This window comes from Vanessa atalanta, chromosome 17 (assembly GCF_905147765.1).
Source record: "Vanessa atalanta chromosome 17, ilVanAtal1.2, whole genome shotgun sequence".
In the NCBI taxonomy this organism is placed as follows: Eukaryota; Metazoa; Arthropoda; class Insecta; order Lepidoptera; family Nymphalidae; genus Vanessa; species Vanessa atalanta.
In genome coordinates, this window is record NC_061887.1 from 1,149,117 (window position 1) to 1,175,597 (window position 26,481).

The 26,481-nt window shown below is 32.1% G+C and overlaps 1 protein-coding gene across 2 annotated transcripts in view; it reads right to left on the bottom strand.

Moving 5' to 3' along the window:
• Window positions 1–11,579: 11,579 nt before the first annotated feature.
• The window catches only part of LOC125070611 (zwei Ig domain protein zig-8-like), a 199,792-nt gene continuing 184,890 nt past the window's right edge, over window positions 11,580–26,481 (bottom strand). For both annotated transcript variants that reach the window (XM_047680556.1, XM_047680557.1), the window contains exons 5-9: window positions 20,626–20,742; window positions 18,863–18,956; window positions 18,080–18,207; window positions 12,775–12,943; window positions 11,580–11,904 (exon numbers count right to left, since the gene is read on the bottom strand). In XM_047680556.1, coding sequence (XP_047536512.1) covers window positions 11,804–11,904; window positions 12,775–12,943; window positions 18,080–18,207; window positions 18,863–18,956; window positions 20,626–20,742 — 609 coding nt within the window. In that variant the 3' untranslated portion in view covers window positions 11,580–11,803. The remainder of the gene's footprint in view (window positions 11,905–12,774; window positions 12,944–18,079; window positions 18,208–18,862; window positions 18,957–20,625; window positions 20,743–26,481) is intronic.

Genomic DNA, 26,481 nt, shown 5'->3' on the forward strand with positions numbered 1-26,481 from the left:
CTCGACTGTTCCTAATACAGTTGTATAGAGGGCTAGAAGTTGTAAAGAAAGCGTATTATTCAATACAAGATTATATAGGTGATAATAAAGCTAAGACTTTTTAACTTGAAGGCAGGATGTATACATGGATAGTTGTATTTAACTAAGATAATTTTGTATTTTTAAATGTTGAAAAAGAGTAGCTACTGAGTTTCTTGCCGATTCTTCTAGGTAGAATCTGCATTCCGAATCGGTGGTTCACTTAATGTATTTTGTTAACTGACGATTTCAAAGTTCTTGTAAAAGCCTACTTCAATAAAGTATATTTTGATTTTGTTGAAGAATTATACGTTTGTAAACATCTTGGTTTACGGTTGGGGTTAACTAAGACTTTGAGCGTCAGACAATTAAGCTTAAAACTTCGTCAGAAGACAACATAAGACTCGTTTATACATCAATTCTCGTGAGTAACTTAACACTCAAGCCTTTTTTCATATAGTCTAAGTTAAAATTTCAATTAAGTAATCGTTGTTAGTTACATATATATATTTACAAGATAATATTACATTCCAATAAAAACACATCCAATTGAATAAAAAAAAAAATACTGTCTGTAAATGTTCCACTAAAGGCATTCTTATTATATAGAATGTATAGAATTATTCCGTATCGCTGTCCTAAGGCCGATGGTCAGCCTTCAGGCATAGTCTTTTAAATTTTAAGATATATTATAGTATTATTATACTTATACAGATCTTAAAATGTAATTTAAAAAAAATGTACACTCGATCGTACTGTTGAAGGTGAAAAATGCTTGAAAATTTTCAAAATTCAATAAAGAACCATTACAATTAATTATTGTTATAAAAACCCAATAGAGACGACCGACGATATATGGAAGGTGGCCGGTAGAACATGGATGAGAAAGGCCGAAGATCGGACTCAGTGGCGCGCCTTGGGGGAGGCCTACGTCCAGCAGTGGAATGACACAGGCTGATCATGTTTATTGGGACTTATCAGCAGACTTAGGAGGCCTGCTATTTTTTAATTGTTTTTTTTTTTCTGTTAAATTGTTGAGTTTTTTTTAATTCTTTCTTAAACGTTTTCATAAGCTTAAATACACACGTACTTTTGGAAGAACCTATAATAAATTTAACTAACACCAAAAATTTAAAGATCGTAGTGATTTGTCAAAATTCATTATTGTTATCTGTCAGATGGAAATATATAGTTATATATCTTATTATATATATGACGGTGTGGCTTGTTTTTAAAAAACATGACGTCAACGTTGCTGACGTCACGAATGTCAGGTTTTGGTTCCTAATTTCTATCCATCCTCGTAGGTTTGAAATTAAACTCAGGAAGTATTCTTCTCTGATTTATTCCAAACTGAGGAGGTCCGATCGCTCCGACGGCTCAAACAAGCCTGCCGATACCGTTTTTGTATCATGGTTGAGTATTGCTGTTGGCCCTACTGGACTTTACAGCGTCACCGAACGTTGGGGCGAGTGTTACGACTCTACCTTAGAGTGAACCCTTTTGGGCTCGAGAGTGACGTTCGTCCTGAGGGTGTCTCCTATGAGATCGCACCTCGGCTCAGAACGTAGCCGATACCGGCGGGCGTTCGGCCTTTTATAACAAAAATGGGTGGGGGCACTATTCACTCAAAAATAACAATTATTTATGGATGCTGAAATACTTCAAACTAATTTAACATCTCAAAAATCACTAAATATTATTAATTTAATAATCAAACAGTTTTCAATTATTAAAAATAAGTAAAACAATAAATTCCGGCCACGTGTTTTTCTTAAATACATGATTTTCTGCCGACATATATATATCTTAGTGTCTATAATTCTAAAAATTTCTAGAAATAGTCAACTTAAGATATGATTTTGGTTACCCTACTAACGGATGGAATCAATAGCCTACAAGGGTGAAGGGCTCAAATCAGAATGATACGCTTCAACATTCAGCCATTTAAGAGTTTCCTTTGGCTGAGTAAGGTTAAATAATGCTTTTTGATTTTCGACGTTTAACGTCAAAATGATTTTATTATTCACGTAAATCGCGTAATATTCTATGTATATAGTCTATACATATATACATTGAAAAATCGAAAGACGTAGATATCATTAACTGAATTTAGCCTTTCGTCTAATGTGCTAGATGCTAGTTGAGGGGATGAAATTTTATGTTTATTATATTATTATTAACTGAACTTAACTTAAATTTGCTTATTAGAGTAGTGGCGACCTTGAGCGATAGATTTTGATGTTTTGAATTCGAATATCAGGTTTGGGTTATTAAGTATCTATGATGATATATACGAGTACAAGCCTGAATAAAAATTCTTGTTCCACTCTCGTGCTTCGGAACCATATGAAGCTATTGGTCAAAACATACTCCAATGGGATGGTAAATCAACAGAAAGAAGAAGTTCAGGCGCAGAACCCAATAAAATACCATATAATACCAAGGATCTGCGAATCAGCGGATTTATATCTAGTTTTATATTCGACAAACGACGGATTCGAAAAAATATAATAAAAAAAAAAAAAACCAGAGAAAACTGTAAGAACAAGACTATCTAATTTAACCTTTTACCGCCTGGGTTGTTACCATCCATTCATAGTGTATTCTACCACCAGACAAGAAAGGTGATCCAGTGTATATGGCACGAAGGACATAACATCTTAGTTTTCAATGTAGGTTTGTAAGAAGGATTAAAAATTCTTACAACGCCCATGTTTAGAGGCTCAGCCAGGTGGTGCTCACGCAACATGAGGTTGCCAATTTGCCCGTCCGCTAAATCGTAATATAAATATTGTTCGATGATTACTTTGACTAGTACATAAAACAGATTAAAAGTTACAAATACATCATTTGATTGCTGACCAAATATCTGGAATCTAGGGAATATTGTACAAAGTCAGAATAGGTTAATAGGCTGTTAGACTACATTTTACATGAATTTGTAACCAAATTCGCCACCAGAGACATTTATTCCAGCCACGACGCCATTCCTAAAGGTATTAGCTCTTTAATGCGAACGATTAGTGGTTTTTGACCCTACCCTTGTCACCTTGGTTACGAAATCTTCTAAATTATAACAATATAATTGTTTTGTATTTTCTGGTAACCAAAAGCTCTTACGGTGCAATTTTATGTTAAATATAGCCATAAATTAATAAATTCGCTTATTCGTCAAGCATTAAAACATTATACCATGTACATATGACAAAAAAATAACAGAAAACCAGCGTAGTACACGAGAAAAAAAAGCCTCATAAATTCTGGTAAAAAGGTCGTGGACGCACGCCTGTAGCTGATTTCAGTCGCACCCACACATGCTGCCAACACTCCGTATAATTTGCATAATTAAAACTGAAAATAGGTATTGTAATTATTGCTTCAAATATTATATGCACCGATGATAGTTATTTTTTATATATATAAAATCATCAGGTGGCAAATGGGGCACCTATTGCGAAGTAGTCACCACTGCCCTAGAATTACACTGGCTCACTCACCCTTCGAACTGGAAGGCAGTAATAGTATTGCTTCTTGGCGGTAAAATATATGCTGAGTGGGTGGCACCTACTCAGACGGGCTGGCAAAAGAGTCCTACCACAAAGTAAAATTAGACTGTAATATTTTTACAGTTTTCATTAGAGCACACATGGTAGCTGCGTGGTGGAGTAAACTCCAAGTTTTCTTTTCAAGAAGATATAAAGCTTATATCTTATATTCATAGTAGAATTGATAATTAGTTAAATAAACAATAGTAATCATGAAAAAGGTATTTTTTAGATAAATTTGGTAAGGCGATAGTTTGGGTCCCATCTAAGGAAATAGACTACTATTTTTTTAATTCACCCTTTCAGGGGGTAAAATGGGGTGACGGTGTCTATGGTATAGGCAATGTTGTATTAATTTCACGTGGGTAAGGTTCAACTAGTAAATGATAATCGAAGTTGCAGTATCATCGTGCTGATAATAGCATATTTGGAAAGCTTTGTAATATCTGATGATTTGGACATGACTGTTTTATATAGCGATCGTGTATTAATATCAGTAATAGTATTCTGTTAAAGCAATCAGTATTTATCGCGTAAAGCCAAATTTCTGCAAATCATTCATCGCCTTAGGTGAGTGGCAAAGCGTGTACCTACAATATCATTACGTGACTTGAAAAAAATCTCGGAAACATGGATACGTTTTCACTAATACGATATCATGCAAAATATTTTTTTTTATGAAAATAATATTTCTTTCCATTATTAATAGTAACGATATTTTAATGAATACAGAAGCACCTGGAGCTGTATGATGACAACTACTTGCAAATTTGTCTATAGAAGGTCGAGAATTGATCGATTGTCAAGCAATTGACTATAGAATTTGCCACGTCTTACAGTGTTAAAGATATTGTAAATCCAGATTAAAGAAGAAAAAGCTACAAGAACGTTGGCAGATATAAGGAACTATTGTATTATCATTGGTCTATTAATTTAAAAAGATATGGCATAAATAATTTGCTAAATGTTATCTGACAATATTAGATGGTGAGCTGAGATGGTCCAGTGGTTAGAACGCATGCATCTTAACCCATGATTGTGGGATCAAACTCAGGCAAGCACCACTGAATTTTCATGTGCTTAATTTGTGTTTATAGCTCATCTCGTGCTCGACGGTGAAGGAAAACATCGTGAGGAAACCTGCATGTGTCTAATTTCAACGAAATTCTGCCACATGTGTATCCACCAATACGCATTGGAGCAACGTTGTGGAATATGCTCCAAACCTTCTCCTCAAAGGTAGAGGAGGCTTTAGCCCAGCAGTGGAAAATTTACAGTTAATGTTAATGTTATATTAATCTTAGATGGTATAAGTAGGTCTGCAAATTAAGTGAAATTTCACATGAATTTTGATAATCCATTTTTTTGTTAACTATTACATTTACTTGATTCAAAAACTGTTAATCAAATTTTGTTTTAATTATCGACTTACTCGTAAAATGATTCATTCCTGTGAAATGAATTTGTAGACTATAAAGATCATTGAATACAAATCAACAATATTGCGTCCATTTAATTTGACCAAGTAATAGAAAAATCTGCAAATTGTAAAATGGCCACAACTAACAGCATCATACTTTCAGTTGTATCCAAGCAACGATGCATACAACTATTTATGTAATATATACATTTATACAAGTCCACTGGAAATTACTGAATCCCAAAATTAAAATCAGCATTTTTCAAGGTATTATATTTAAATTTCATGAATTCCGAATTTAGAAGGAATATGCTATTTTTTAGACATATGCTATTTCATTAGCATATATATTTATAAAGTTTACATTACCCGTTGGATTTTCTTTTATATATGATTATAAGTTAAATCCAAGTTCGGACTCAGGGTTATGAATATTTGGAGCTGAAATATTAAAAAGAAGCGAGAGACGAAATTGAAGATAAACTCGTAATAGAATGGTCATAACCGACTTTCTTCCTTTAAGTTTAAAAGTGTTACTTAATAGGTTAAGGCTAAAATTTACAAGGTATAAAATGAAGTAAAAGGTAAAATTTTGAAAAGTAAGGCATTTGGTAGTCAGTTTTTTTACAAGGCCGTTTGGATTACTTATTTTACTGTATTCTTACCTTTGTTTAGTATTTTTTTATGTTGGGTTTGAAGGATAAGTGAGCCAGTGTCATTTAAAGCACGAGGAACGTAACATAATTGCCAATGGTTATGGGTGTTTGTAAACATTTATCATCAGATGGCACAAATTACCGTACTGCGTACCTATTACTGTAGTAATTAGGACCTGAAGTATAATTGAGGTATAAATTTAAAGAAATCATAATATTGACTGTTGCTTTGTTATGTATGATTTTATTAGAAAATGTGATACTCATAGCATTGGACAAGGAACAAACACAAACATGTTACTCCTTCTAGCCACGTGTTGGCCCAATAAAGTCATTGACGATCGTTAACTCTGTCTGGAATTTCTGTATTGTCCCATCGGATTTAATTTGGTGGTAGATGGTGGAAGTCCATCTGTTTAGGTTCCAACCACCCGTGACATATTTTAACGTCAAACAACAATACTTAGTATGTTTGACGAGCGAGTGTGCTAACCTTGTAAGCACAGATACAAGGTTTATAAGAAATCAGTTACCAAGGCTGATATCATATTGTAAGGAATGGTCAATATTTCTAACAGCACCAATATCTATCAGCTTTGATGACCAATTACCAGTAGGTAGCCAATTTCTCTACCTACCTATTGCATATATTATATTAAAAACTGATAATCACTTGTTACTGTAATACTCACTTCAAGCTTATTTAATATAAATAAATACCTTCATGATAGATAAGATAAGATAATAATAATAAAGATAAGATAAGATAAGAGTCGAGATGTTCCAGTAGTTAGAACGCGTGCATCTTAACCGATGATTTCGGGTTCAAACCCAGGCAGGCACCACTGAAATTTCATGTGCTTAATTTGTGTATATAATTCATCTCGTGCTCGGCGGTGAAGGAAAACATCGTGAGGAAACCTGCATGTGTCTAATTTCAACGAAATTCTACCACATGTGTATTCCGCCAACCCGCATTAGAGCAGCGTGGTGGAATATGCTCCAAACCTTCTCCTCAAAGGAGAAGAGGCCTTTATCTTAGCAGTGGGACATTTACGGGCTGCTAATTCTAAAACCTTCATGATGTAAAAATAAATAGTGAACTGTTACTTAAATTACACACATAATAATTTACTCTCATAATATGTTAAAACTTCTGCTATACGCTTACTGAATCACGTCATTAAAGCAAGCTAACTGGCCCCGAGAGCTGAACTAATACAGCTTAGTTTGAATAATAAAGTATGAGATTACACGAACTATGTAACTTTTCGTCCGCAAAACTTCATATTCGGGTTTAGTGATATCTTGACAATTTATAAGATTACATGCAGCATTTTATGTCACAAAAATAATGGCCATTGATTCATATATAATATTATTAGCAATCAATATCCAACCTGGACTCTTCGTCAATCGTACTTTGTTAAAATTTATCATGAAAATTGCTTGAGAGATTTGTTCCAATTTTATTAGATTTGGTGTCTTTGAAGATTTCCATTAAACGAGGTTCGAGTAGTTTTCCTCCTGACCGATTTCGGCCACGGTGGGAATTCTCCAAGGAGATTAGCCAATTGGCTAGGAGATATTATACTGCACAAGTGCGTCCGAGTCAATACATATACACTAGCTTTTCCTATATCCGTATAATCCGATGCGAGAACAATTTGACTGATCGAAGAGTACTTAGATGCAGGTCCACTAGTACAGGTACTTCCAAACTCAGAACTGCTAGCTGAGTAAACCTGAAGGCAAACCCAATAACTATTTATTATACGATTTCCAATATCAATGTGATAATAAAATATATTATGAATACATTTCAATAATTAAAGAATTATTGCAAATAATGCCAATCCCGAAACAAGATAAGTTCCATAAAACTACGCATTTAAAATAAAACAAGGAATAATCACGATCAATAAGTTTATTTTCTTAAATAACATCTTAAACATTAAATATTTACACAACCACGTCGTTTCATCGGAATTTAATTAAAAACAAATTGTCCACATAATTACAATCTTAGCATTATTAATTTAATTACAAATTACATCTATTGATTTATAGCATAGGAAATAATTATTACTTTTACGTATTCTAGACTCTAACGGTTACTTTTTTATAAATGCCTTTAATGATATTTTGAATCGACAAACTGATTTCAGATTAAATCTTATTTCATAAGACCATGTACATTAATAATCTCGAAGCAATCATGTTTTTTTTTTTACAAATGGCTTTGCTTGGCAAAGACCACAAAGTCAGAGAATAGATCAACACACAAGTATAGCTTTTAAGCTTATTTATTGATCTGATGATTGCTTCATTCAATAATTCCAAATTAAGTTAAAGACTTAGTCTCACTATAATATATTTCTGTTAAAGAAACATGGCCTTCTCTCAATTCGACTCAAGATCCACCAAAACATATCTTTACAAAGAACCTTTAAGGAAAATAGGTGGTGACTTAGCCCGAGTTCGCCATTTACTAAAACCCTTACAATTTGCCTAAAAGGACGTGTCAATTTTCGTGATTCCACCAAATATCTTAATCCCAAATGGACGCAGACCAAATAATCCGCAAAGCTTTACAAAAAAAGATATGAAAATGTATCTCGATAAATCGAATAATTTATTTCTCGTCAAATTTACTCTCAATCTTAAATTCGAATTTAGAACTCAATTTAACAATTCACATTAAAATAATAAATATTTTTTGTCGAGTTCTGAGGATTCAATCTGTCGATTCAATTTTTAAAGTAACAGTAATGTTCTATTACAAGATTAATATTTACAATATTATGTAGATTCTAATATTTCTCTAGTTATTAAAATTAAAACAGAAACTAGCGAATATGACTGTATCATTTAAGCCATTAATATTGAACGTAAATCTTGGAATAAGAAAGGCTTATATATCAGTTATCTTCGATTCGTTTAATGAAATGATGTCGAAGATTTCAAAATGCGTAACACTAAAGTTTCTAGCATTGCCATTAAACTTATCTTTACATAATATCATAATAAATTTGTAAGTTTTGTGTGTTTGTACTTTCACTATTTTAATACCATCTGTTTTAGTAACGTGTGACGTAACCGTTCGGTGATTTAAAAAAAAAAACCTCTAAATAAAATTAAAAACGATTAAGTTCGAAGAATTTGATTATTACTGAATTCAAAGATTTTAAGCAATTGCATTATAGAATAAAAAAGTTCTAGCCAAAACTCCGACCGCTGAAATTCTACACAAAAGGTTTGTATAAAGATGGACACTCTGTGTATGTAGTGGATAAAATAGGTATCTCATTGTCATTGCATATTGTTATAACAATTTTGTTTCGAAAGAAATTGAAAGTACATTATTAGAGTTATTTTTGAATGTCAAATATGGGAATTACCTGCTTCAATGCAGGCTTAATATGTCAACGAATAAGTCTTCAAGGCACAGTATCCAATAGCATTGCTTCGAGTTGCAGACATTTCCTGAAACATGTTTCTTACTGCACTGGTTTCAGAATTAATATTGAACTTTAATACCTTGATGTAACGTTCAATTTTCTATGTTCGAGGACGTTTCATATAATTTCAAATAGACTATGGCTATCCTATTATGTACTTTGAAGGATGAAGTTGCTAATACAGAAGCTTTGGGATCTTGTCACTGTACCTGATAAATTAGTACGCTTGTTATTTATTTCATGCAAGCTTTAACGACTGAGGAAATGGAAATTGGTATAACTGAAGTCTGCCTTTCTTCTAATAATGAAAAAGTATTAAGTCTCAACATTAACAATAACGTAATCAACTTTTCTCTGTTTGAAAAAAATATGCCAATACGATGAAATAATCTTCTGCAAACAACCATACGTATATCAGAAAATAAATTAAAAATTCCAAATTTGGATATTTATCTCTTAATATATTTTGTGTTTTTCAATAATAGTCGTTGCTACCAATTCTTTCTACCATTCTATTCCGTCCGTTATTTTTCCACGGTCTGGTCTATTGCTTTTATCAAGATTTGGCAGGTGTTCAATTTTTATTTTAAGATTGCCTTCCGACCCTTTATTGGATACCCAATACAAAATTACATTAGAATAAATTTAATCAGATATTTAAGACTGTCTTCATCACGGATCCGTTTTTATGGGACCCAGATCAACACCTATGAGTTTGTAACAAAATAACTAATTGAAGTATATTTTATTCTAGAACCGAACCGAAATCTTTATCGTGAAGAGTATTATTGATATTCAGATTGTTAATAATATAACTTAATCATGGCTCCATTAGATTAATATATAATTGTCATAATGAAATCTGTTAATCTAAGGATTTACTGATGTGCATACTAAAACTCCTCCATTAGTTTAATTACGCCGGGGTTTCGCCTGAGTCGTTACTTTTATTTTTAATTCTCGGTCTAACTTCACAACGTGGAAACGCGAACATCAAAACGAATAAATAACATCAATTCAAAACGAATAATTGCAAAAGAGAACAACGTAACAGAACTTACGTTGTTTAATGATATAATAATTACTACTCATGATAATAAATTTGAAATAAGCTATGTTCTCGAACAATCAAGTGGGGAGCTATGCGGAGCAGGATTGCAAATGACAATCGAGAAGCCCTCGTTAAAAAGACGGCCGAGATACCCTCTTTTTTTCATGTCAAGGCCCTGAGGCCAGATTTCCAAGTATTCAAGAGTCGATGTTTTATGTATTCCCATTTCTTGGAAAGGTCAAATGTTAGTCGCTGTCAGAGCGTTATCGACTTTAATGTCTTGAAATAACAAGACATTTCGTTTCGATTTTTATTACCGCTTGTGTTATTATTTATAGTTTGCGAATCGGTATTTGTTATTCAAAGTTTTTCGTTTGATGTATTTTGATAGTACATCAGTGATGATTTCGTCGAAAACAACAATTTAAGCTTATGGAGAGATTTGTTACATTTCAATCGATCAGTTCGAATTTTAAAATTGAATTCCGAACGTGTTTAATATATAAATAATGCAAACGTTGAAAAACAAATCATTCATACGTTATTTAAATTCTGTTGTTTTTGAATTTAAACATTTATTTTTTGTTGAATTTCAAAGTGTACTCTGAAAATTGAGGTCAATTCAACATTTCTTTGTGCAAATCACATTGAAACGTACTGTATCAAGAGATTTACATTTATTCTGTTTACAGATTTTATTCTCCATTCATTTTACATAAATATTCATGATTTTGTCTCGAATGAAATTCGAAAACCGATGGATCAATTTGCGTACCCTTACTTTGTAGCCATATTCGATTAATTATAAATTGTCAATTAAAAGATGAAAATGACTATACATTCTATAGTTTTATTTTAGTTTGGTTTTAACATGCTGAACGAAGAAAATTATCATTTTCTAATCTTTAAACCAAATCTTCGTTCATAAAAATCACACGGATCCGTTGCTTTTTTGCGTGAAACGAGTACAAATCAAGTAACAAGCCGAAGCGTTATTTCTATTAATAAATAACAAACATAAAATTAACATCTCGAGAGTCACATTACATCATCATTATCATTAATATTGCCTTACTTTCGTATTGGTTGAGTTTTTACCAGTAAGAGTTTAAAACTATACGGATACATCTTTGCTTTTGTAAGCAGAATATTATCATATATAATTTGTTTTTATTCAGTTAAATGTACCGTTAGGCTGTTTTACATAATATCTTTAATTGTATTTGGAAGTTGAACAATGCAAACAATGTTAATATACCCCATTAACATATTAAAAGAAAACTTTACAATAACTATGAAAAATATTGTAAGAGATGACTATTTAAATGCACGAGTGTAATAAAACTTATTATACAATCAGTTATAATTACAAATTTTTCCAATGAAATAATTATTAAAGAAAATACACTTATACTCCAAATTGGTTCACAAAGTATACTATCGTATATAAAAAACAAAGAGATTCGTGTTATGCAATAATGTGACAATAAATGCATTATTATATACATTTTTTATATAATTTTCAACTGTATACATTTGAACCATTTTATATATTTTATTTATTTATTTAACACTATAAAATAACACGTTCTATATGTTCAAATTTGTTTCTTGGCATATTATTGCATAAAACCATTTCTCAAATTATACTAGCAGCCCATAAGGGTGACGATGACGCTGAGCAGTGCGGCTGACAAGGGGTACTGAAGGCGCAGTTGACCTCCGTGCTGCATGGCTGCTGGATGCTCTCCTGTTTGGGTCGAGAGATCAGAATAATCTGGTTAAAATGATCACAGAAATAATATAAAGGATGTATTAGTTAGTTATCAAACGAATAGTTGTTAGACTAGTAATCATAATTTCTTTGAAATGGGACTCAAGATAATTTATTTTATTCAATATGTAATTTGTAGCCTTTTGATCTCTAAATACGTAAGCTTTTGTATATCGACTCGCGGACAAAATACTATCTATTAATAAATACTAAAATTATTAATACTAAGCAAAAATAATCATTTTTATAGTGTCATTCCGCCTGACACCAAAGTAATTAATTTTCTGCTAAAGCTACATATATTTTATCCGAGTGATTATTTTATTTCACATCGGTACTACGATAAAATATATATACACATATAATATATGATTCTTTTGTGTAATAATACAATCGTAAATGATCTTTATGAGTACGCTGTAATTCAAGAAAATTTGGCAACATTTTTGGATATCTCTCTGCAATTTTTGGACATGATCCAGTGATAAGAATTTTGCCCGCGAATCGTAAAAGAAGGTTATGGCAATCGTATGTTTTCAATTATATTCCTTTGTTATCTTGTCATTTATAACATGTTCTCTTTCAAAAGGAATTTGGCAATGTATTTATTTGGATAACGAGAATCTTGTCAAATTAAAATCAAGGATAATATTTGTTGGAAATTCTTTATACGAATTTTGTATTCTCACTGAATTATAATATCCTAGTAGTGGATGTACTTCAAAGCCCATTGTGATTGCCTTAAGCACTTATCATTCACTTTAAGTGCTACTAAGGTCAGATCAGATTTCTTAAATAATAGATCATTTTATTTTATTTTTATTTTTAATCGTATTTTACGCTTACCACTTAAAACATGAACGAGAACGGATCTCGGGTTAGCATTAGCCGGTGCGCAGGTATAACGACCGGAGTCAGGTGTCCGCGCCTTCTGCACGAGAAGATGGGATGTTGTCATTTCCCCCTTCTCGGTGATTACTGATACGCCACCGCGCGGAGAATCATAGTTGATTTCCTGTAAATATCTTAAAATTAAGTATCGTCATAGCCATTATAGTAGAAAAAAATTTATATAAACGAACCAAAAGAAATATCCATCGGGAAAATACTTTAAAACAGAATAAACATAATTATTTTCCGTCATTACGATCTGAAATGTTCTTATTTTTCTTCTAAATGTAAAAATAGAAACGCTTTCGTTGTTAACGCTTTTAACTCGACCTTGATATAAAAACACGTTCTATTAAAATATTTAAATACTCGTGCGAACAATACAATTAATTTGTAATTAATAAAATAATTATAATATTTTTTATTTATTTTATTTGAATGCATTTGGTAGACTTCTAAAATGGAATATTTAAACATTGAAGGTAGCTCAAATAACTTTTGCTGACATCAATTATTATTAGGTTATGAATTTATATTTTTCAACTACTAACATATAAACAGTGTAAGTAAAGGCATAAAGAACATCATCTTAGTTCCTCAGGTTAGTGGTGTATTGTTAACAACTATTAGGAACGATAAATATAAATAATCTAGATATTTTTATCGTAAAATAAAGAGTTGTAGCCTCTTCTTTTCTTGAGAAGACAGTTCAAAGCTTATTCTGACGAGCTTACTCCAATGCGGGTTGGTGGATACACATGTGGCAAATTTTTCAACACATGTGAATTTCCTCCCAATGTCTTTCACCACAGATAATAAAACTACAGAAAATAAATTATGCCACAAACTAACAATCTTGTAATAAGAGCCACATATATCGGCTTTATTAATTGAAGCTTGACCACTACTATTTGGTAGTCAGAATAGAACTGATACTGGTTAGGATGGAACGTGCAAATCTAGAATAGCCCATGCATTCTTGATATTCAAGATATCTAGATTGTAATGCTTAGGACACATACGTTATGAAAATAAATTGTGTGCTGTAAATGCGCGCATAAGACCTTTATTATGGAACAAAACGAGGCCGTTTTTGAAAAATTTTAACGTTGAAAATTCCAACGGCAGAAAGATTATTGACGAATTTAATAGCACGCGAGTATATTTACAGGAAGTATTTTGTTTTACAGAATATTGCAGAACACACACAAAGTCTGTTGAGTATTTTTTGATATCAGAATCTCGAGAAAAGATGCAAATGACGCTTTCATTTTCTCATCAATTTTCATTCAAAATGCGCTTTGCCGAGATGAATAATGTTTTTCATAATCTATTTACCTGCAAGGAAAACTTTAACGATGTCAAACGTAAAATAAAAACACTCAAAATAAAACATAAACAGCCCTTAAAAATATTTGCGCTAAATTGTTACCAATCTATATTAATATTACAAATGTGAAAGTAACTCTGTCTGTTATGCTTTACACAGTCAAACTGAACCGAATTTTATGAAATTTGGTATGATGCAAACTTGAACCCCAAGAACGAACCTAGAACCTCAAGATTTGAAAATTTCATATATTATCAGAACAACAATATGCTATTATAAAACATATGTTATATAGTCTAAAACAATTCAAATAATTTGGTAACTTTAATTGATATATCGTCAAGTTTGTATTATGGAACGTAATGTATAATGTGTGAAACATTACCATGCAGAAACTAATAAACGTAGCTCAAAAAAAAAAAAAAGGATATACCCTAAATTTACTCAAAATTTTATAATATCTTATCTAGAGGAACATATTTGATCCATGACAGTTTTACTATTTCTATAATTTGCTTTGGTGTATAAACTTTTTGAAAGAGTAATCTAATCTGCAAGTAATAAAAATAACCATGTTAATTTAAAATCTTATAATCCAGTCTGGATTTTCAAATAAAAGGAATTCACACAGTGAGCAAACTTTTCACATCTCAAAAGATAATATATTAAAAATAATAAAACTCTTCGTTTAATTTTACCGTAAAACTAAATATCATACATAAAATTTGTACCTGAATTTAACGCATAAATTGGTTTTTCACGATAAACTAAAGTGGAAATTGGTATTTAGCAGTGGTCTCATAAATCAATGACTTCTGAAATATTTGACAATCTACAAAGTCAATGTGCTGTAAACTAAATATTTTATGACTAAATATTGTAATTACCAAACCAAACCTTGCCCAATCAATTGACTCTTTAAATCTGTTACAAGTAATTTCTCGTCAACTTTGTAATTGGCTTAGAAATAGTTTCAATACTTCAAAGCAATATCGGCAGATGTCACAAACAGTTTCCTTGAATGAGATCTCTAGAAGAAAGGCATGCCCGAGAGACATGTCAATATACGTCAGAGCAAGCTTGAGCTGGATTCGATCTAACAATGGATTCGGGCTTTATTTTATTTTCTGGCAGCGCAATTGCGAGGTTGCTTGCAACTCATTTTGGCATGGATTCAAATAAGCCGTGAGTTTCTTGTGAATAAATCCAGAGGAACTTTCCTGGAGGGTGTTCGCCAAATGTTCTGCATCTCTGATTGCGTAATTCGATGCAAACAGATGTATGTGTGGTGGCTTATATGTGATGTAAGCGGATTTACGAGAACGCGAGCCATTTGATAAATCTCATACTGTTAAAGTTGCGAAGTTGGAAGATTTTTCGAGAATATTACAAATCAGTTGAGACGATATATGCGTATATTGTTTGACAACATTTTGTGTTATGCACTTAGTAGAACGAGTTTTGTTAAATGTCTTGAATTTAAAATTCAAGTACAACGATCTTCTAACATTAACATTTTGATATTATATTCTAGCGTGACTTGAAATGAACTTGTAGCTAATGTACTAGAGTATTATTATCTTAATAGACAGAAGAAAGTCAGGCATTTGGGTCATATTATTCTCAATATTCACAATTCTTTGAGTGTCAAGTGAGCCGAGATGGCCCAGTGGTTAGAACGCGTGCATCTTAACCGATGATTTTGGGTTCAAACCCTGCCTTAGTTGAATTCAGTACCACTGAATTTCATGTGCTTAATTTGTGTTTATAATTCATCTCGTGCTCGGCGGTGAAGGAAAACATCGTGAGTAAACCGGCATGTGTCTAATTTCAACAAAATTCTACCACATGTTTATTCCACCAACCCGCATTGGAGCATATTTCACCACAGCGTGGTCAATGCTCTTCCAAATGTAATTACATCGGCATATACCCGGAATACAAAAAAACAAAATGTTGCAACGCTTATTTGGGAATAAAATTACTGATGGACGGATAGTATTGACCCATACTTGCATTAAATCTTGCTATGAATCATAAAGGCGTATATCCAACACAAAGTGTTAAATACTTAATTTTGTTCGTGCTGTGTTGAAAGGCAGACCGCCTTTGTTAACGGACAGCGTCTTTTTATAATACATATTTTTTGCATATTACGTCGATACCTGAACGACGTGAATGTAGGATTAAACAGACCCTCTCCTTAGCAACAGCCTTTATTGTGGAACATTTAAACTATTAGTTATAATTCTATATAAAATAGTATATCTATATTAATTTGGGCTTTAAACATAAATTCCATGATTTCGAAGATAGTTCCGCAGGTTTTCCTTATTATGACCTCAATCGTATATTAATTGGGAAACACATCAGATAAGGAAAGGTCAAATAAATTTGTTATCATATAATATCCTCCTGACTGATTACGGTCACAGCTGCCATTATTAGGACTAACCATCCGCGGGGGACACATTATATACAAACATAGGCGCACTCCCTATTTAAATAATATCATTCTCCGGAATATATAAATATATGTTATTATCGACACAACCGAAAAGGCATCAGGCAAAGACTATGCAAGGCACATGCATATAACAAGTACTGCAATTGATCAGACTAAGCTATTCCTGATAATTTCTTAACAAGAAACTTAATAACTAACTAGCTTGTCTAATGAGGCTGAGGTATATGTTTTTTATGTAACAAGTGGGCCACTTTATGGTAACCACCGCCCACAGACATTGACGCTGTAAGAAATAATAACCATTCCTTACATCACACTAATGCGTGGGGCATTAGTGTGATGTAAGGAATGGTTACTATTTAATGGTTAAACTTTTGGAACTAAGATGTACCTTGTGCCTGTATTTACACTGGCTCACTCACCCTTCAAATCGGAACACAACAATATTAATTATTGCTGCTTGGCGATGGAATATATGATGAGGGAGTGGCACCTACTCAGACGGGCTTGCACAAAGCCCTACATCCAATTAAAGTAACGACAATTAACTGATAATGTATAATACTGTCCCATTATTGGAAATAATTATTGGAATCATATGAACTTAAACACGAAAATGAACATTGTATGAATTTGAATCCGCAATTTTTTCTAATCGATATTTTTCATAGAATATTACCAATTTCTGAAGAACTGCCAAACGAATACAATTTTTTTTTCCCCACGTATAATTTACTCGCGATGTTTATTATATAAAACTCATCAAGAGATTCATTTAAACACTGAAATATATGACAAAATGAGCATCGCATGAATTTGAATACGCAAATATATCTAATCAATATGTTCTATAGAACAACCCGACCAGCTTTTGTTCCATTTGGCAATCTCTTATATCATCCATCCTCGAATATAATCTGCTCCAATTTATGAACGAAGTTTGTCAGGATGTTGACTTTTCCGTTTATCTGTGTTATTAGAAGTGAAAGTTAGTCTGTTTTCGTAACTCTCAAAGGTTATTTCTGATGTGATTGTATATAATGTAGTCATGATAAATATTATTTAATGAAGTTGTTATTCTTAAGGTTTTGTGTTGTTAGCTATCAGGGATAGTGTTTATGTAAATATCACATTACGAAATAAGGTGAATATTAAGGTAAGACATAACCAACATCCTAATAAGACTAATGGTGCATTGGTCTTATTAGGATGTTGGTTATGTCTTACAGTATCAATGTCTATACGCAGTGGTGGCTTAACATCAGATAACTCATTTATCAGTCCGGCTATATATACGATATAAAACAAAACTTATTTACTTTGATAAATTACACTAATATTGCTATAATGATTTTTTTTTATATTACAAAAGCGATGACCGCTTTAAGTATTTTGCTACCGATTTAAATTAACAAGTAAAGCAAGACGTTATGATTTTAAGGTTTTTAATAACTGTTCATTACCTCATCATTGTGGGTCCAGCGTATCGCGGGTGGTGGTTCCGGCGAGTGTTGGACGACACACGTTAGGTTGATAGTGCTGCCCATGTTTATGAACAACTCTGGACCTCCCAAAATTGTTGTCAGCGGTTCTGTATATAAAAGCAAATTATTTAATTTTAGCGTTCTGCTTAAAGGCGTTAAGCAAAATTTATCAGACAGGTCACTGTTTAAAATATCTGGTTTAATATACATAACAGTTAAAGAATTATCATGAATTACAAATCAAGGAACAAAAGAAAAAGAAACTGCTATTGTAAGATATAAGGTTTAAAAGCAATTAAGTCGATTTGTTCCAAGGTTTTATGTAACGATTATCGCAAAACAAGTAATAAATAGTATTAACCAAGTTAAGCTCAGATTAGTAGTTACTGAGATTAAAATTATTATATGTATATTATGGAAAATAAATGTACCCATAACAGAATGTTAGATTGAAATCAAATAAAAAAAATGTATTAAGACTCATATTGAAATCTTAATTAATCATGAAAGACAACCATTTTTTTTATTCTTTTGATTCGTTGCAAATAGAAAAATATGTAATTATATTTCTCCCAAATATTTATCTGCAAACCTTATTTATTATCTGCATTAAAAAAAATCCCAAAAATAAGTTAATTAATATTCTAAAACGAAAACACGTCGATTTAATTTTAATTGAATACGCAAAGAAAATTTATGATAATACAAAATTACTAAAAGCGATAAATCTTAATCTAGTTTAAATAAAATTAATGGATTTACCGACAACAGAGAGGTACATTCTGTGACCGATTGGGGGAGTGGTGCCGACTTGGCACTCGTAGATACCGGAGTCACGCCGTTGTGGAAACCTTATCTGTAGATATTATCAAATTTACAATCTGTTCAAGTGAAACTTCAATATAAAACAAACAACAATATTCTTAAATACAAAAAATGATTAAAAAAAAGACAACTTTAAACAAACAAAAAGAAAAAAGTATTGGAACGAAAATTGTTGGAACATTTTACCAAGATTCGCTTGAAATGGTTTAAATTTGAGACGCATAACATGACCTATACACAATTTATCAGGTAAAGTTAATAAAAAAAGTTGCAAACTGTGTGTAATTATGTGTTCTATACTTGTCCAATACCAATAGCATCAAAGTTGCTCTGAATCAAATGGAGTATCGAGAGATTCGACCCAGCATTCACACACATATATTTCGCTTAATTAGTACATACCCTTGGGTGTTTTATTCGACGACTTTAAGTACCGCTGTGTCGCAACTTTGATAAGATTTTCAAATTAACATATTATCTTTAGATGTTCCGTTTATTAATGGTCAGCTAGAAATTGGCTTGGAATTTGGTTAGTGAATTATTTAGCTTGCATGCGATGTGTAAAATACTGAAGCTGGGTCAAAGCCAAAAGACTCCACCTGCTGGTGAAGCAATGAAATTTGTGACCAGCCATTAACATCTATGAGACAGGGGCTAGTATGATTTTATAGACACATAACAAAATAAAAGGAATCATAGCAGTAATTGACAAGAGTATAAAATTAGAAATGAAAACGAATTACATATCTAAACATATTCCAAAATTAAAATAGAAGATACTTTTATTAAATATTTTGTGAAAAATATACACCATTCAAATTATTCAGACTTAATTTAAATTTCAGAAATTGAAAATCGACAGGAGTAATAAATTCATCGTTTATTTTATAATTTTGCAAAAGCAAAGCGTCTAACGTTCTCATTACGAATTATTCGAATGGAAGCGTATCGTTCAGAAAAACCGAAGCGTAATAATTATTAGTAATAATTTTATTAAATTAATTTAATTCACTGATGAAATATATTTTAAGAAGATTATGACTCCTTCGAAACCCTTGGAACAAGAATGTGAACTTGTTTTTAATTAAATGGAACAAAACGCATACAAATTATTACATTTCTGTGGTTTTGGAATGGAAACATTAAATTAAACAGTCGTTTATCAAAATCTCCAAAAACCTATATAGTTATGTCATAATATATGTAGCGGAAAATTTATTACCTGGATGCAATTATCAAACAAAATGAAGGATGTCAAAGTTTCACCGAAGCATCAAACGAGTAATAATATTAGTCGTGAACAAACGGAAAATGAAATTCAACTGAGGAAGACGCCATTTTGAACGGTCCGTTGTAAAGTTGGAGATAGTTTGGCATACTTGTAAAGGTTCGTGGCGTTAGTTTCAAGTTCTATTATACAATCTTTAACCTAATGTTGGCAAACGACTGAACCACGATATTCGCCTAAGTTGGACACCACGTATTAGCTTATTTGAGGAGTTGGCGTGACTTTATACAATGTATCTGATGTTACCTCATAGCGCAGTGCAGTTCTTATATAACTTAGTATAGTAATTGGTTAAAGATCGTGAAAAAAAATAATATAGTATACTTTTATTTATTTGTTTAATACCTATTTCACTTTTTTTAAGCTGTAAGTAATACTAGGGACGATTTTTGAGCAACTTTTTTTATCTCACCTTTAGTATCCAGTCTTCAGTGTGAGGATTGTGGACGCTGATGAACCTCTGATCTGAAGTGTAGGTCATCCTTCCAGAAGTCAAGAGATGTATGTCTCTATGCCTGATCCATGACACCTTGAAAAAAATTGGAAATTAAAATGCATGTTTTTTTTTTTTTAATTTTATATAAAATATTTTAGATTTCATATTTGCGTATGATAAATAAAATAGTATTATACAAAATTATATTTAAAAAAAAGGCCTAGATCCAGTATTCATAAAATTTCATACATGCTATATAGATTTAATTGTACTACTATTGAGAAGTTCAGAAGTAACATCATGGCAAAGCTCTCATATTTACAATTAAATGATAATTCTAATGAGCTTTATAACAATTTTTTTAAATTAATTAAAACAGAATTTAATGCCATATTTACTTCCAAGACAGTCTATTCTAGGAATTTTCTTAAATTTAATGATTGGGCGACTGTCGGAATTCACAAGAGTAGGCAGAGGTTGTATGAACTTTATAGTGAAAGATCATACAGCCGGTCTTTTTCATTTATCAGTTATGTTAGTGCCTACTCTAAACTATTCAAACGTGTATGTCATACAGCTAAATCATTGCATATAAAAAAAAAAATTATTGAGGCACCTGATAAAATTAAAATGACATGGAAAATTATTAATTGTGAAACTGGAAGAGTCAAAAATAACATCTCCGACTTTAGCTTATCTATTGACAACAATTTATTTTCCTCAGATCGGGATGTTGCAACTGTTTTTGAAAATTTTTTTGCTGACATTCCATTTTCGACAACTAACTCATTAAATTCCTCTCCTACCGTTGCTGAATCATTATTAAAAAACCATGTGGAAGAATGTAATATTAGCTTTAAATTTAATACAGTAAGTGTAAGTGATGTAATAAGTTCCTTCAGATCACTAGATATTAAGAAAACGGCCGATCTGTGGGGGATCTCTGTCAAGGTAGTCAATTCAATAATTGATGTAATCGCACCCTACCTTGTCACTATATTTAATAAATGTGTCCTTAGTGGCGTGTTTCCTGACCTCATGAAACATAGTAGAGTATTACCAATATTTAAATCAGGTAGTACATCAGACCCCAACAACTATAGGCCCATCTCTGTACTACCAACTCTTAGCAAGATCTTTGAAAAGTTGTTACTAAATCAAATGCTAGTACATTTTAACAATAACAAGTTGCTACACAAGAAACAATTTGGATTTACAAGGGGTCGCTCGACAACTGACGCTGGTGTTGAGCTCGTTAAAAATATTTACAGGGCCTGGGAGGAGTCACAGGATGCCTTAGGGATATTTTGTGATTTATCTAAGGCCTTTGATTGTGTGCAACACGAAACTTTGGTCAGGAAGCTACGTCATTATGGAATTAGGGACACTGCACTCAGTCTTCTGATTTCGTATCTGAGCAATCGCATTCAGAGGGTTGATGTAAATGGAAAGAGATCTCCCGGGTCTCCAGTTACTGTGGGGGTCCCTCAAGGATCAATTCTTGGACCATTTCTCTTCCTTGTTTATATAAATGACCTGCCACATCTCCTAGGTGATAAACTCGAGATAGTATTGTTTGCTGATGATACTTCTTTAATTTTTAAAATAAAAAGACGTCTTTCAATATATGACGATGTGAACAATACTCTCTCTGAAATAGTAAATTGGTTTAGTGTTAATAATTTAATGTTAAATAGTAAAAAGACTAAATGTATTAAATTCACTACTCCCAATGTAAGATGTGTCAAAACGAGTGTACGTTTAAACGGGGAAGCATTAGATGTTTTAGAATCAACAGAGTTCCTTGGTATGACAATAGACTCTAAGCTCCAATGGGGCCCCCATATAAATAAATTGGCGAATAGACTTAGCTCTGCAGCCTATGCGGTAAAAAAAATTAGACTTTTGACTGATGTGGATACGGCACGCCTTGTGTACTTCAGTTATTTCCATAGTATAATGTCGTATGGCATCCTACTCTGGGGTAATGCAGCTGACATTAATACTATTTTTGTACTGCAGAAGAGGGCTATTCGTGCAATTTATAACCTGGTCCCAAAAGATTCGTTAAGAGGTAAATTTAAAGAAATTAAAATAATGACTGTCGCTTCTCAATTTGTTTTTGATAATGTTATGTATGTACGCAAAAACATAAATGATTTTCCCAGAAATTGTGACGTACATTCTATTAACACTAGGAACAAGAATAAACTTGTTACTCCAAGTACCCGATTACACAGGGTTAGTAACTCTTTTTTGGGGCAATGTATACGTTTTTACAACAGGATCCCAGAAAACGTTCAAAATTATTCAATTATAAAATTCAAAAGAGTCGTTAAAGAGCGTTTGTGTGCTAAAGGATATTACAACACTAATGACTTTTTAGTTGACTGCACACCTTGGGAATGAAATGATCGCCTCCAGGCTGTTTCAAACAACTAATATATACTTATCATTGTACCTACATGGAAAATGGTTAAAAAAAATGAAAAAAAATATATCCCGCTGAGTTTCTTTCGCCGGTTCTTCTCAGGTCCGAGGTGCTAAATTCCGAACCGGTGGTAGATTTTTGACAATCAATAAGCAAGTGCAAACACTTCTATAATGAATAAAGATTTTTGACTTTGACTTGACTTTGACTACTGATTTTCTTAATCAGTAATCATTATAGAATTATTATTCATTCATTCATTCATTATCGAATCGCATCGCATCTTTAAAGGAATGAAGAACGATTCGACGTGATAAAAATGTAAATAATTTTATAAAGAGGTAAAATTTATTTGTCTGTATATCGGAAATAATGATAAAATTTTAAATATTTTTTTACTTGTAGTAAGTTAAATTGTTCCCTGCTGCTATAGTTGCTTTCCCTAAATGCTATAGGGTAGGTAGGATCCGGGGTGGTTTGTTACAAAACTGCACATAATCTAGATGAATATTGTTTCCATATAAACTAGATGGATATTATTTGATTCTTAGAGTGTCAAATAATAAGATAACTAAAAGTACGATAAATAATAAGAATCATCTGAACAGAGATAATTGCATCTACCGCACTATTTACTGTTCTCGATTTAAAAAAATCTTCCAATTCTATCCCACATCAACGGCGAGCCAAGAAACTTATTCTATTTAAGTTTTCAATTTAAGATAAAAAAAATAAACAAATGTTGAGAACATTATCCTAAGTAACCGATAAAACAACATTGAATAATAAATTTTGCTAGGAAATTTGGGTCACGAATCCGGAATAAGGATTATTCTTTCAGCTTAAATTGTTTGATTGTATCCGTTTAGTGGACTCAAGAGTATATCTTACTAAATATTAGTTGTGAATATTTTATACAAAAATAAAAAATGTCTCATATTATTCGTTAAACGAAGCGCTCGTTATTTCATTTATCATTTTATTTTATTGTAATATTTCATCTTGTGTTTTGCGGTGAAAAACAGCACAAGGGAACCTACATTTGTTGGATTAAAATCTATCACGTATCTTCCAATTCGCATTGGAGAAACTAGGTGAAATAAGCCTATAGCTTAACATACTTAACATATAAACCAGACCGCCACTTTAATGAAGAGTATTCTTCAAAATGACTAGGAGTTATGAGTAATTGTGTAATGTTAAAAAATACTAATAAGGGCAACGAGAAACGCGCTTCATAATATCCCGATTTAATAGATATCATAAACTTAACGTCTTCTTAATGGACTGATGCCTCTCAGGAAATATGGACTATAAAATTGGAAAATGCTCCTTTAAAATGAATCTGTGCTAAAACTTTTTGCTCAGGCCCCATTTAAGAATATTTTCAATGAGATTGCGACAAAAATTGCCGACCCAAAATAATTTAGCACGTGTGATGACTCGTTAAGTTGTTATGTGTTCAATTCAACCGTGGAGAAAATCGCGAGGAAACCTGCCTCTGTCATGATATTCCGTCATATGCATGACAAGTTCGGGAGCGTAATTGATTCTGAAATAATCTTTCAGTAGCCTTTTCTTAAGATGAGATTATTTTGCCCAAAAACATTTTGGTATATTATGGACTGTTAATTAAAAAACTTAACTATATTGCTATTTTTTTTTCATTATCTAACTCATTGACACTCTTCGGTGTTGAAGAACGAAATATTGACATTAAAAAAAAATACAACTTCAATATAAAAGAAGATGCACTAAACAAAGAAAAATAACTCAAATGTAATTTATTGAAAGGTTTTATATGTACAACAAAACTGTCTAAAGACGGTGCCAAGATATTTTTCCATTTTGAGTTTAGGCATAGTATAGAAGCGAGGAGTGGTGAGGGCAACGGTAGCTGTTTATTTCGTAATATTTACATTACATTAACAGCCTGTAAATATCCCACTGCTGAGAGGAGGCCTTAGCCTCCTCTCCCTTTGAGGAGAAGGTTTGGAGCATATTCCACCACGCTGCATGGTGGGTGGGTGGATACACATGTGGCAGAATTTCGCTGAAATTAGACACATGCACGATGTTTTCGTTCACCGCCGAGCAAGAGATGAATTATAAACACAAATTAAGCACATGAAAATTCAGTGGTGCTTGCCTAGGTTGAACCCGAAATCATCGGTTAAGATGTACACGTTCTAACCACTGGGCCATTCACCTCTGTAATATAATCAAGTATAAAATTGTAACAGGAATTTCAGTTCGCTTAGTAAAGTTTCTTTTTTGAACTGTGTAATGCTCTTAGAATAAATAATGGCGTTGCAATTTGTAAATTATAATCAGGTAGTTTAATTATCAAACAAACATAGTTATCTATTAAGCCAGTATCTTCCTGTCTTTCTTATTATACACATATTACTCCTCTGTACTCGGCTGAACCAATTTTGACGTTTTTTTTGTGTATTTGAGTGGGTCTTTGGGCTTTGTTTTTTATAAATATAAATCTTATAACGTTTGTGCGAAGTGAGGACGGGTAGCTAGTTTAATAGATCTGTAAATATCAACATATACTTATAAAGGTAATTATTTTAAAACGATCAGCGTCACCAAGCAATTGACTCATTTTTAACGTCTTTTTTAATTATACTCGTATATTATAACCTAAACTTCAAAGTATCGGTTCACTTCAAGGTTTTAGTGGATACGTTTATCAAGAATCTTAATCAAAATCTTAATAAATGTTGTCTGAAAGAGATTAGCCAACGCAGGAAACATTAATTATAGTGCGCAAATTTGAGCGCAACCACAGGTGAATAATAATCTACTGGGAATCAGGCAGGTCAAAAACTTTTTATCGTCCCGACGTGGAGGTTGACCCTTAGATCTCAGCATCTGAGGCCTTATAATTATCCAGCCACTAGATCAATGAGGTACTCAAGTCAATTATTCAAATAAATAAAATAATAATACTTAATGTCTTGACTGGTTTGATTAAAATTTTAATCAAGGGGTATTCCAACCACTTACAATGATTTAAGTTATATGATGCGCGTGCACAGGGTAACTTCACAAACTACATACATTTTGCTCGCTAAATGGCTCGGCTGAACGGGGCGTTCGAAATAGATAATTTCACACGACTACAAATTTAAATTTACCAGTAAAGGTTATGCAAGGGCAAGGGTAAAAAATATAAATACATTTATCATTGCAATAATAATTATTCTATCATTAATAAATATATAATATTTATTTTATTGTAATAATTTTTAAATGATCTAATAATCTTTTTAAGTTATTTATTTCGAAATTAAAAAGGATGGGATTTCATAGACGATGAATGTAATATTATAAAAAACCAACAAAGACCATTGTAACATCAACGGAACGACAAAAGAACTGCTATATTT